This window comes from Oncorhynchus gorbuscha, linkage group LG07, assembly GCF_021184085.1.
Source record: "Oncorhynchus gorbuscha isolate QuinsamMale2020 ecotype Even-year linkage group LG07, OgorEven_v1.0, whole genome shotgun sequence".
NCBI classification, from domain to species: domain Eukaryota; kingdom Metazoa; phylum Chordata; class Actinopteri; order Salmoniformes; family Salmonidae; genus Oncorhynchus; species Oncorhynchus gorbuscha.
The window spans coordinates 32,139,962-32,152,953 of record NC_060179.1 but is presented as its reverse complement, the minus strand read 5'-3'; the positions used below and the strand labels follow the sequence as shown (position 1 = coordinate 32,152,953).

General features: G+C 42.4%; 1 protein-coding gene across 1 annotated transcript in view; it reads left to right on the top strand.

Moving 5' to 3' along the window:
- si:ch211-285f17.1 (sickle tail protein homolog) overlaps positions 1-12,992 on the top strand; it is a 187,465-nt gene that overhangs the window by 134,768 nt on the left and 39,705 nt on the right. Inside the window, exon 3 of the mRNA XM_046356220.1 lies at positions 8,311-8,503. Coding sequence (XP_046212176.1) covers positions 8,311-8,503 — 193 coding nt within the window. The remainder of the gene's footprint in view (positions 1-8,310; positions 8,504-12,992) is intronic.

Below are 12,992 nucleotides of genomic sequence, written 5' to 3'. Positions count from 1 at the left end.
ACCATCTCTGATTGGAGGCACGTTCACACAGCTATCCCATTGTGAAGGTAGCCACCATCTCTGATTGGAGGCACGTTCACACAGCTAACCCATTGTGAATGTAGCCACCATCTCTGATTGGAGGCACGTTCACACAGCTAACCCATTGTGAATGTAGCCACCATCTCTGATTGGAGGCACGTTCACACAGCTAACCCATTGTGAAGGTAGCCACCATCTCTGATTGGAGGCACGTTCACACAGCTAACCCATTGTGAATGTAGCCACCATCTCTGATTGGAGGCACGTTCACACAGCTAACCCATTGTGAAGGTAGCCACCATCTCTGATTGGAGGCACGTTCACACAGCTAACCCATTGTGAATGTAGCCACCATCTCTGATTGGAGGCACGTTCACACAGCTAACCCATTGTGAATGTAGCCACCATCTCTGATTGGAGGCACGTTCACACAGCTAACCCATTGTGAAGGTAGCCACCATCTCTGATTGGAGGCACGTTCACACAGCTAACCCATTGTGAAGGTAGCCACCATCTCTGATTGGAGGCACGTTCACACAGCTAACCCATTGTGAAGGTAGCCACTATCTCTGGAGTCTCGATCTTATGACTGCAGAAGGATAGAGGGACATAAATAGTAAACAAAGTAGCTACTCAACCTCTGACTGCATCTACTGTATGTGCTCTATCCTGTTGGACTACAACTCCTTACTTCAGTCATTTTGCCATGAAAACGTATTTACTGACCGACATGTAAGGGTTTTATATTCCATCTGCTCTGTCCGCTTGGACTACAAGAAAGGACTAGCCGAGGAATTTGGCATGCTGTCATGTGCAGCCACAGTGCAAACCGCCTGAACACCACGTAGCGGGGCTTTCTCTATGGAACGCGTGATTGCCTTTGATTGTTGATACTGTGAAGTCCGACCCCTTTTAACGAACCAATTAGCCAGCCCTGTCCAGGCCTGGCAGGCACTCTGTCTAGAGGAGGTCATCTGAGGATTTGGACGTAGTGGGATTAAAGGTGGAATGTCGTAGGGAGGAGGATACAGCCGTAATGAATGGGAAGGGATGATAAGGGGATTCTGGTGTATAATGTTATTAACACTGGGTCAACGTCCCAAATGGCACCCTATTCCCCATGGTGCTCTGGCCAAAAGTATTGCACTATATAGGAAGTAGCATTTGGTACGCAACCTGAGCTGCACTGTACCCAAATGCAGCCATCTCTGAGATGATCTGGGAATTCAGACCACTGTCTTTAGAGTAGTGAGTGGCGTGTTTGCCATGGTGTGTTTGCCATGGTGTGTTTGCCATGGTGTGTTTCTGTGGTGTGTTTGGTTGTGAGCCATACAGTGTCTTGCATTCTTCCTGGTCAGGTCACGTATTCAGCAAAACCTTTTGGGTTTACCATGTCTAGCTGAACGTCTGCCCTGTTGTAGCTGCATGGACCATGTAGACGTACAGATAACAGAGTGGCTCAGATTGGACAGGGTTAACACATAGATGTACAGTTATTAAAGGACTGTGTCTCTTCGGGTTGTGCAAGGTTCAAGTTACAGATGTAGGATCTTAATTTGAGCCAGTTTGCTACAGCAGGAAAATAATCCTGCAGCAACAGGAAATTATAATTAATGGACATTTTTGAAGAGGTTGATACGTTTTACGTTAGGGCAAATCAAGTCTGAAATTTCAAAGTGGAAAGGACAAACTTTAGAAGCCATTTTAAAACTCAAATACACTACAAGTTCTTAGCAACAAAAGAGTGATCATATTAAGATCCTACATCTGTAACTTGCTGCATTTGCATCTCGGTACCTGGCTTCTGTGTTGCTGTTATCACTCACCCGCCGCCCTGTGAGACTTCTGCTTCAGAAAATAAACATGCTCTCAGCTCAGGGACGCAAGCAATCTTTAATTATTTCATATCACTGTAATTTTTCTGAAGAGGGACAAAGAAATGGCCAAGGTTCTCCTGTTCAGATCAGTGTTGGCATTGCTGGGTTGCCTTTATAACCAAGTTAGCCTGTTAACTTCGTGGCTTGACGGCTACGTCTGCTGTGTTTATCTTTAGCGGCTGTAGAAAGTTAATTCCCACTTCCTCTCTCTCTACCAATGTAATTTGAGTGGGCGGGATTTAGTGAAAAGGCACACCTTGCCCAGAATGCCAGCCCAGAGCATCGTACGACCAGCCTCCTTGTTTTCGTTCAAAGTGAAAACACCACACAAGAGGTGGGGTGACATAGGGACTGCCCACAACCAGTGGATTTCTGCTTTAAGTGAAAAGGCTTGCTGACATCACCAGTGTGGGGCCTAAACTTGATGAGCTTTTGCACACACTTTAATGTCTGAAAGAGGAGAAGTTTGGTAAGAAAAAGTGTGTGTGTGTGTGAGAGTGAGGGTGATACACCAAAATAGACCTAGATATTAACTAGTCATGTCTTTGTTTCTAATTCAACTCATAAATAACGAATAGAGTATAATTCCTTGACATTTTGGTTATGCGAGGAAAAGGGAAAAAAACAATGTTTTACAGTATGTGCCATTTCTAAAATGTAATAGGCTTTAAATGCCAGGGTGTTTTACTAATTTGGACTTTTCATCCAGTAGAATTCGCTGTACACTACTATTGAGAAAGAGAGTCGTGACTTGGTGTTTGACAACAGCTGATAATCAGCTGAGAGGACGCGCTGTACCCAATGGAACCAATGGCGGGAATCAACGCAATTGCCGATTAGATGACACATTTTCACTAATTCTCAGCCTAGTATGCTGGTACGTGTTGCTTAATGCATTATTGTTTTTACTAAACGGTACGTTCTAAATAGTATGTAGTATGATTAGTACACGGTATGCAGTTTAAGTCAGTAGTAGGCACGCCAGATTTTGGACATTGCCATAGATCCTATTTCTGTCATTCTCTACACCACCTGGTGCTTTAAGCGGTCTTAAACAAATACTAGAAAACGTTACTTGTGAAGTTGATTCTGTTTCGCAGAAATCAGTCCAGCCCCCTGGCAGGCATGACTATATTCTCCATGAATTGGCTGCCACAGCAAGTCTTTGATAGAAGCAGTGATTATTTTTAACTATCATAATTCAATTGAATCACCACGTATTGGCACTGTCCTGTATATCTGCTCGTCTGGCTGAAACCAAGACTCACAATCTTAAAGCAAAACGCATCATCGTGATGATGTGGCAGGTGACACTTTGCTTCTTGAAAGTCCAATGTCTTGAAAACCTGACTGCTGACATGCAAAACATTTTGGGACTGTATCAATAGTGGACTGACGAAAAAACGACCAAAAGGTCATTTTTGAGTGGACTTTTCCTTTAATGTATGTGTCAGGGCCAGATGTTTAGACAATCTTATGGAATTTTGTGTTTTATCTTGGCTTTTCATCCATACTTTTTTTTTCGTGGAATATCTGACCGTTTGTGAATGCAGAAAATGTTCTTCGGCTTTATGTACTATGTGCACACTGGCACTGTGCACATGCGCACACAGACCTGACTTTTACCTTTGATGGCAGCACGTCGGACCATTGTTCCGTGAATGACAGTGTCCTGGATACAGGTCAGCTTTCCTGGAACCAAGAACAAAGAGCCAGAGTGCACACACACACACACACACACACACACACACACACCCACCCATCCACACACGCACACACACACACACACACAAAGTAAAATGCTACTATAAAAAAATCTCAATTTAGCTAAATCAGTAAAGAGCCAGTAAAACTCATGTATAGCAGCTAAACCAATGCTTACATTTGTCGGCGCTAGAGTAATAAACACATTTATTTAAAAAAGGAATGTATCCAATGTCATTCAGTATAACAACGCATCAGACATCAAACACCTTTATGTGCGGCAAAGCCCAATGGACCCTGCCTCGGGAAACCATTTTGGAAATAAAACGGGAACAATGGAGAAACTGCAACTCAAAGGCACGCCCGAGCATTTTTTTTTTTTATACCCCGTGATTCATTCTTCTGTATAGACTTTGAAGTCAGGTGAGAACAGAACATGTTCTCACGGAATAATATCATAATTATATTAAATTACCTTGATATTGTAATGCTATTCAGACTGAATGTGTTTGATTAATTTCTTCCCAGAGGTCATAATCATTTGCCTGGCCAAACGCTACGCCACGCCCGTGGACGTTAGCTTCTTTTCCACAATGAGTCTGGATCTGAGTACATTCCCGACCCTTCACCGAATGCGAACACATTCGGGGCCATCCGATTGGTCCAGAAACCGATGGCTTGGGCCAGAGTGAGAACACGTGGGTAAAGGGGCGGTTTGAAAATGTGTCATTGGCTTTGAGAGTCTGATTGGTTAGAGACGTTCCAGTCGCTGATGATTTTGTTTTGTACATCACCCCTCGTCACCACAAATGACTTCCATGATGGCAGTCTCAGACTAAAGTATTTATCGAAAGACAGAGCAGGGGAAGAATTTAGGGGCCGTGGACCCCTATTATGATAGAAAATCACAAAATCAGAACACAACTCAAGTGAGATAAAAATAGCATAAAAGGAGTTTTACTCTGACTTCGGAAGTGCGTGGCCGGACGAACCACCTCTCGGGCTCTGGGAAGGAACATTTTTCAGAGAGAAAACTGTGCAGTTTTAACTTGAATTACAGGTCATTTATGTAAAGAATTTAAAAAAAAATCAAATTTGTAAAGTATTGAGTTGAAATTGATACTGTGGATACCATTATCCCTGTGAGCCTCCCAGGCCCATGTTGCCCAGGGTTAAGAACATACATTTTTGATGAATAATATTACATTCTATTATATTACACCCTCTAAACTTATTCCACGGATCCCTTGGCCAAAATTAGTTTTAGCTGTTGTTAGTAATGTTCATAAAAAAATAAATGTAAAACATTTTTGGGGGAGATCTGTCCACAGACCCCCTGCACCTCTTCATCACCAACCCCTGACAAAATCATCACCATTGAAGTACTTCAATGTCTTATATATATTTTTTGTTCATCAATTTCACAGTAACTTCTACATATCTTTACAAGTGACAATTGTATTTATGTCTGTATGACACTGGCTCACTTCTCAGTGCCATGTTGTGCAGTAAATGATCGAAATATGATATGATACTCAGTGTTAAAATAGTAAGTGCACTGTGGTTACCCTTGGCTGTCATAGCTAACTAAGCCACACAGAGTTATATGTGGAATTTAGGTCTCTCCTCCCAGCCGTGACCGATGTGTCTAACAGCAGGTAGGCGGTTGTAATCATAGGTTGAACCGTGGTTTTCACTATCTGTAGCCATGACAGGAAGTGGTTTCAGCGGGAACCGGAAGTGGCTTTTCTGTGATAGAGGGGTGCCAAGTAGAGCACCTGCCAGAGAGAGAGTGTGTGTGTGTGTGTGTGAGTGTGTGTGTGTGTGTGTGTGTGTGTGTGTGTGTGTGTGTGTGTGTGTGTGTGTGTGTGTGTGTGTGTGTGTGTGTGTGTGTGTGTGTGTGTGTGTGTGTGTGTGTGTGTGTGTGTGTGTGTGTGTGTGTGTGTCTGTGTCTGTGTCTGTGTCTGTGTCTGTGTGTGCGGGGGAGGAAATAACCTGCTAAGCTCATCCGATGGACACTTTATCATTTGGTGTTGTGTGTAAACTCCTTCACCACTATCCCCAGAGAGGTGGTAGGTCTATCTTCCATTTTATCCACATAATACAATCCCACTGAAGAGCCTTGATTGGCTCAAGCATCTCGCTCCGTTCTGCTCAGCCTCAGTAAGTATTCTACCACGTGCCACATGTACTGTATACTGTATAACACTGCCTGGTTTTCAGAGTAGCAGCCTGGTACTGTATCTACCTCAACATAATTGGGTAAACTCATAAATAATTACAAGTCGGTTCAATTTACCGAGCATGCATCATGGTTTCGGATGACACGTCAACTGAACCTGACCCTCCACGTGACTCATCCTGGGCCATGCATATAAAGGACCTTAACTATCTACTCAAAATAGATGGAGTAAGCGTATTCTAATGGAGTTGGTGTTCCCAGCGCTCAGTCAGCGTGCCAAATTACACCCTATTCCCTATGTAGTGCACTACCCTTTGACCAGATATGGACAGAGGATGCTGCTGCTGTGTCAGGTGACAGGTCCCGCCTGTGGTGGTGACACCGAAGGTTACACGTCTTATCAAGTCAACAATATCATACGGTGACTCAGCACAGAGCGGGTCTGGATAATAACGAGGGCGCTGGTGAGAAGAGTGATGACTATTCAAAACAATCATACAGCTATTTAAAGCAAGGGATTAGGCGGTTGTTATGTTGGAGCTGCTGGAGAGCAGATACTGCACAGTACGCTATCATCTCGCTCCAAAACGAGATGATCTCACACGTATTGGACACACAGGAGCATTTCCAATTGTGACCTTTTCTGTTCTGTTCACATTGCTGTGTTTCTTGATATGTTGGATGACCATCTGCCTCTCCTCAATCTCTCCCCTTCCCTGCTTCTTCCTTCCTCTCTCTCTCTCTCTCTCTCTCTCTCTCTCTCTCTCTCTCTCTCTCTCTCTCTCTCTCTCTCTCTCTCTCTCTCTCTCTCTCTCTCTCTCTCTCTCTCTCATCAGTCATTACAGGGCATGTTGTCTTCTCTCCATTCTGAGCTTGACATTCAGAGGTACTTGCTGAAAATCCAATTGCCCCACACAGTTAGTCTGCCTTTTATCTTATCTGCATCATGACTTGGCGTGTGGCCCTGTCTGCATCACAACAGACCTGTGTGTGTTGACCTCTCCTGCCCTCTCCACCTCCCCTCACCTGATCTGTGTACTCCAAAAACACTGTCCACATTAGTCAAAGGACCGGGGTGTGGGGGTATCCAGCACATGCAAATAACTGCCCCACCGCTTCCCCCTTCCCCCTCTCCCCCTCTCCCCACACTCACCATCACCTTTCAGAGTGCTTTGTGTATGTGTTTATGCGTGTGCATGTGCGCAATGACTAGTTAACCTGGCTGTGTCCGTGGAGCCATTAGCTTGATAAAGGGCTCTCTGTGTCCTCTCCTCTCCGTGTTAGTCACACTGTCAGCCTGGCACACCCTACAACACTACCAAGATCCTCAATGAGCTCCACATTCTCTATTACTCTGCCAGGCCCACAGGACTGCCTGCCTGGTGGACTCATTGGTGACTTTAATCATCCTGACTACATGGTAATGTGGGTATTAACCCTTCAAGTTGTGTGAGGCTTGGCAAGAGAGAAACGTGCATGATAAGGCTTAGGGACCGCTTGTCTTGGTTTTCTTTCAGCAGCTGCAACATGGAAAATCATAGTGTGAAAATACAACAGGGAGTGTCTTATCTGCATCATGCCTGGACATGTGGCTCTGTCTGCATCCCAACTAACACGTGTGTGTGTGTGTGTGCGTGTGCGTTTGCTCTCCTGCCCTCTCCACCTCCCCTCACCTGATCTGTGTTCTCCTGCCAAAAACACTGTCCACATTAGTCAAAGGGGGGGGGGGGATATCCAGCACACCCGAATTACTGCCCCTCCCCCCTTGTGTTTTGCAACTGCGAAAATCATAGTGTGTGCTTGTGTGGAATATAGCAGGTGGTGTCAGTCTGTGTGTCTGTTATCTGCATTGATGCAAACAAATTACACCCAAATAGACTGGAATGCATGGCTGGGAGACAAAAAATGACACTGGGGGTTTCACTGTGTTAACATTGTAGTTAAAAAGCTTGTCTTTCTCTTAAAGCTGCAATATGTAACTTTTTGGGTGGCCTGACCAAATTCACCTTGAAATGTTAGTTATAGATCCGTCATTCTCATTGAGAGCAAGTAAGTCTAAGAAGCGGCATATCTGTTCTAAGTGCACTATTTCTATGCTTCCCGTTCTTTTACTTTCAGTTTTGTACACCAGCTTCAGACACCTCACAATACAGCGGGTTTAGATGGTACAGTTTAGATTGAATGATATACATGCTTGTTTTGTCACATAAATTGAAATTAGGCAACCAGGGAATTGGCGGAGTGATTTCTGCATAATGCAGCTTTAGAAAAAAGCATTAACACTATCGTGTGGTTCAGATGGCTTTGTTGGTTGAAGAATGGTGCTTGCAGCACAGTGTTGTGCTGGTTTTGATGGACAAAATTGTCCTACAATAATTGTGTTTCCGTTTGTGTTCGTTTCCTATGTAGGGTTGCAATATTCCGGTAAACTTTCAAAGTTACCAAAGTTACCAGAGTTTTTCCAACCCTGTTTCTGTGTATCATGACCCCTCTAATTTACCCTCTTTCTCCTCTTCTCCCCCCCAGTGCAGAAGCCCTGCGCACGGCCCCAGCAGCTCCATTGTAGGGGAGCAGCCTGAGCACCTCTCCCTGGCCTCTCTGGAGTCTCTGGACACCATGTCAGAGGCTGATGCCCCCTCTGCCTTCACCAGAGGCAGCCGCTCCCGTGCCAGCCTGCCCGTAGTGCGTTCCACCAACCAGACCAGGGACCGCTCGCTAGGTAGGCGACCGCAACATGACCACACTGTGATTATGAGGCTATTAACCACACATAGACCAAGGACTGCTAGCTTTTTCTTAAAAACACTCATACAAACACTCACACACACACACACACACATACTTCAACCACACTCCTCCTCGCCCTTTGCTTCGCCTGCTTGCTCCTAGCCTTAATTAGAATTAATTTCCTTAGCATAGTGAGATTACAGAATCCTCCAACAATATGCCATCCTGTTTAACACACACAGACACACACACAGACGCACACACAGACGCACACACTCTTATTGGCAGGATTAGAAATGGGGTTTGTTAACAACGCAAAGGGCACTTCATTTGCATCAACATGACAAACGCCTTCAGTTGTGTAGAGTTGTATTCATATGCTGCAGTTCTTCTAAGAGATAGTCATTTAATTGTGATGAATTGAACAGAGAGAGAGGGCTTCAACTCTCATCATCTCAACATGTAATCAGCCTCTGAGCCTCACAGGGATACCGCTTCTTAAAAAGCTTATTTGAAAATGTAAGCAGAGGACACACATCTTAGTTTAATGTGACTTTAGGTTGACTCATTTCATTTACTTCAAGTGCCTCTAAATGACTTGTTTACATTTGGGCAGCACACCCCTTTAACCAACAGGAAGCATGCTGCTCTGTGCCAAAAGTGGGTTCTTGCTTAGGTTGAGATGCTGAATTGCAGACATTGTACATAAACATCTACAATAATATACTACTGCACACACAGATATGCACGCACACACGCACACGCACACACACACACACACACACACACACACACACACACACACACACACACACACACACACACACACACACACACACACACACACACACACACACACACACACACACGTTATGGCAGCAGATTGGGTTATGGGGGGATGAAGGGGGTGGAGAAAAGAGGGCATATTACTCAGCATTCCTCTGGTGGCCCCCTGGTTGCTGATCTCGGGTCAGCTTTTCATTTTCCCCACTAATGGTTAAGGTTAAGGATTGGGGAGGGGAAGCTGATCCTAAATCTGTACCTTGGGGAAACTTCACCCCAGAACCTCCCCCCCACACACACACACAGTCGTGTCCCCAGAGACATCTGGTCTTCCTTAAGAGCCCTGTGCCAGTAGAAGTAGTGCCTTCAGTCAGAAGACTCCTTAACACAAGACTGGAGTTGCAGTAGCGGACATCTTGAAATGACTCTATTCAAGTGAGTTTCTCTATTTTCTCTATGTTACTTATAGCTGATGTGTAGTAGTGCTACAAAATATTTATACTACAGTCCCGTGGTAGTTGTTTTGGGAGATCTGTTATTTCTTTATTGCTGTACTGTGTTTTATATTGTGGAAGAGAGGGAAATAAAGAACTCTATTTATGCTGCATTTGAAATTAACGTAATTGAAGGTGATTGGGTTCCATTTGGAGATGCATAAGAGCAGAGTCTGGAATAGGATCTGACTGTCATAAAACCTAGCAGCAAGCCCTGGAAACCAAGACTTCGTCCCAAATGTCACCCTGTTCCCTTTATAGTGCACTACTTTTGACCAAGGCCCACAGGTCTTTGGTCAAAAGTAGTGCACTGTATCGGGAACAGGGTGCTATTTGGGATGTAGACAAAGTATGTTCTCCCCTGACCATTTGCTGTGCAGCCACGCCATTTGGTTCTGATTTAGAGAGTGAAACCAGACAATCAGCGGCCACATACAGCTCTGCAATCCAACTCTGCGCTAGAATTTAGCCATCCAAAGTCTCAGGAGCTAATTAAAGTTTGGTTTTGAGGGAATTTTCCATTGCATGTATAATAGAATATGAAGCCAAGCGTGTGTTCCAAATGACACCCTATTCCTTATATAGTCACTATGGGCACTGGTAAAAAAAAATAAAAAAAATTGTACACTATTGTGTGGTCCGGCGGTTTCAGCCGCTGACCTCGGCACACATGTATGCCAGAGTCGGCATGGGTTCGAATACTTCCCTACTTCCCTATGTTCCCTTCCCTACTTCCCGTCCTATTCTTTCCAACACTTTACTATCTCGTCAGTCAAGCTCAAAAAGGACTGGGAATTCCCCCGCTCCTTTAAAAAAAAAGTGGCTTTTTTTGTGTGTGTGTGGGACGCGCAACCAGTCATTGAATAACACACGTCGTATTAGGAGGGTCTGCGTGGTCCTTCATCTGACAATACACAAAGGAGCAGCGAGTTAGATGGCGAACGCACGTTTGCTAAGTTGTTACAAGTCTATCCTAGTCGAGCCGTAGATGTATGTGCCGTAGAATGGCTCAGCACTTTTTATGTCCTGGATTTGTCCCTCCCTCTCTTTTAAAAGAGCCTGTAGGATCTTGTGTTACATTTCTGGAAACGTGTAGCCGTTTTTACTGCTCCGCTCCTTTTCTGGAGCCACTCCGTGTTAGGAAAAGCTCCTCTCTATCAGCACACTACATAGTGACTGATCCTAAATGACACACAACGTGTACTGTAGGCAGTCTGTTGCATGCAGGAAGCTCCGATTTCAGTGATTTATAAGCTGCGCATCTGTTATAATACGTCAGATGACGAGGCTTCGACTAGAAAACATTATACAAAAGTCAAGCTCACAGGCTTCTTTATTTGCACTGTCCTGTATGGACATATAATGTCTTTAAAGCCGTCAGTCTTTTGAAAATGTATGTTCTTGTCTGTGGGCACGGGGTGTGTTGTTTGTGAGTGCGTAATGTATTTCGTATGCTTTGGTGGAGTGCAGTACAGAAGCCACACCCAGAGTTCAGGAGTTCAGTGTCTTGTCTGTTCGATGCTTTGCTAATGGCCGCCCTTCCCACCCACGACACCCAGCCACGACACCCACTTCCTTCTCCATCCCACATCAACCTCACCCTCATACAACCCACATGACTTACGAACTGCTTAAGCACATGTGCTGTATGCATCCGCCGGCATGCACACATACACACCCATGCTTATAGTTTTATGGGTCTTTAACTTTCTCACCATTATCTACATTCTCATTGTAAATGCAATAAAGATATTGTAGTTACTCATTGTAAATATAGTAAAGATATTGTAGTTATTCATTGTAAATACAGTAAAGATGTTATAGTTACTCATTGTAAATATAGTAAAGATATTATAGTTATTCATTGTAAATATAGTAAAGATATTGTAGTTACTCATTGTAAATACAGTAAAGATGTTATAGTTACTCATTGTAAATATAGTAAAGATATTGTAATTATTCATTGTAAATATAGTAAAGATATTGTAGTTATTCATTGTAAATATAGTAAAGATATTATAGTTATTCATTGTAAATACAGTAAAGATATTATAGGTACTCATTGTAAATACAGTAAAATATTGTAGTTACTCATTGTAAATACAGCAAATGTATTGTAGTTACTCATTGTAAATACAGTAAAGATATTATAGTTACTCATTGTAAATACAGTAAAGATAGTGTAGTTACACATTGTAAATACAGTAAAGATATTATAGTTACTCATTGTAAATACAGTAAAGATATTATAGTTACTCATTGTAAAGATATTATAGTTACTCATTGTAAATACAGTAAAGATATTGTAGTTACTCATTGTAAATACAGCAATGATATTGTAGTTACTCATTGTAAATACAGTAAAGATATTGTAGGTACTCATTGTAAATACAGTAAAGATATTATAGTTACTCATTGTAAATATAGTAAAGATATTGTAGTTATTCATTGTAAATATAGTAAAGATATTATAATTATTCATTGTAAATACAGTAAAGATATTATAGTTACTCATTGTAAATACAGTAAAATATTGTAGTTACTCATTGTAAATACAGCAAATATATTGAAGTTACTCATTGTAAATACAGTAAAGATATTGTAGTTAATCATTGTAAATACAGTAAAGATATTATAGTTACTCATTGTAAATACAGTAAAGATATTATAGTTACTCATTGTAAATACAGTAAAGATATTGTAGTTACTCATTGTAAATACAGTAAAGATATTGTAGTTACTCATTGTAAATACAGTAAAGATATTGTAGTTACTCCTTGTAAATACAGTAAAGATATTGTAGTTACTTATTGTAAATACAGTAATGATATTTTAGTTACTCATTGTAAATACAGTAAAGATATTATAGTTACTCATTGTAAATACAGTAAAGATATTATAGTTACTCATTGTAAAGATATTATAGTTACTCATTGTAAATACAGTAAAGATATTGTAGTTACTCATTGTAAATACAGTAAAGATAGTGTTGTTACTAATTGTAAATACAGTAAAGGTAGTGTTTGTGGTGTATGTCGGACTGCACATAATAGGACAGGACTGCACACGAGTTAGGTGGGCCACAGTACAGAAAGACAAGCACCATAGCACATAAATACAATGTGCGTCCCAAATGGCACTCTATTCACTATAATTATAGGCCTAAGGAGGATAGGGTGCCATTTGGGACAAAGTCATTGACAC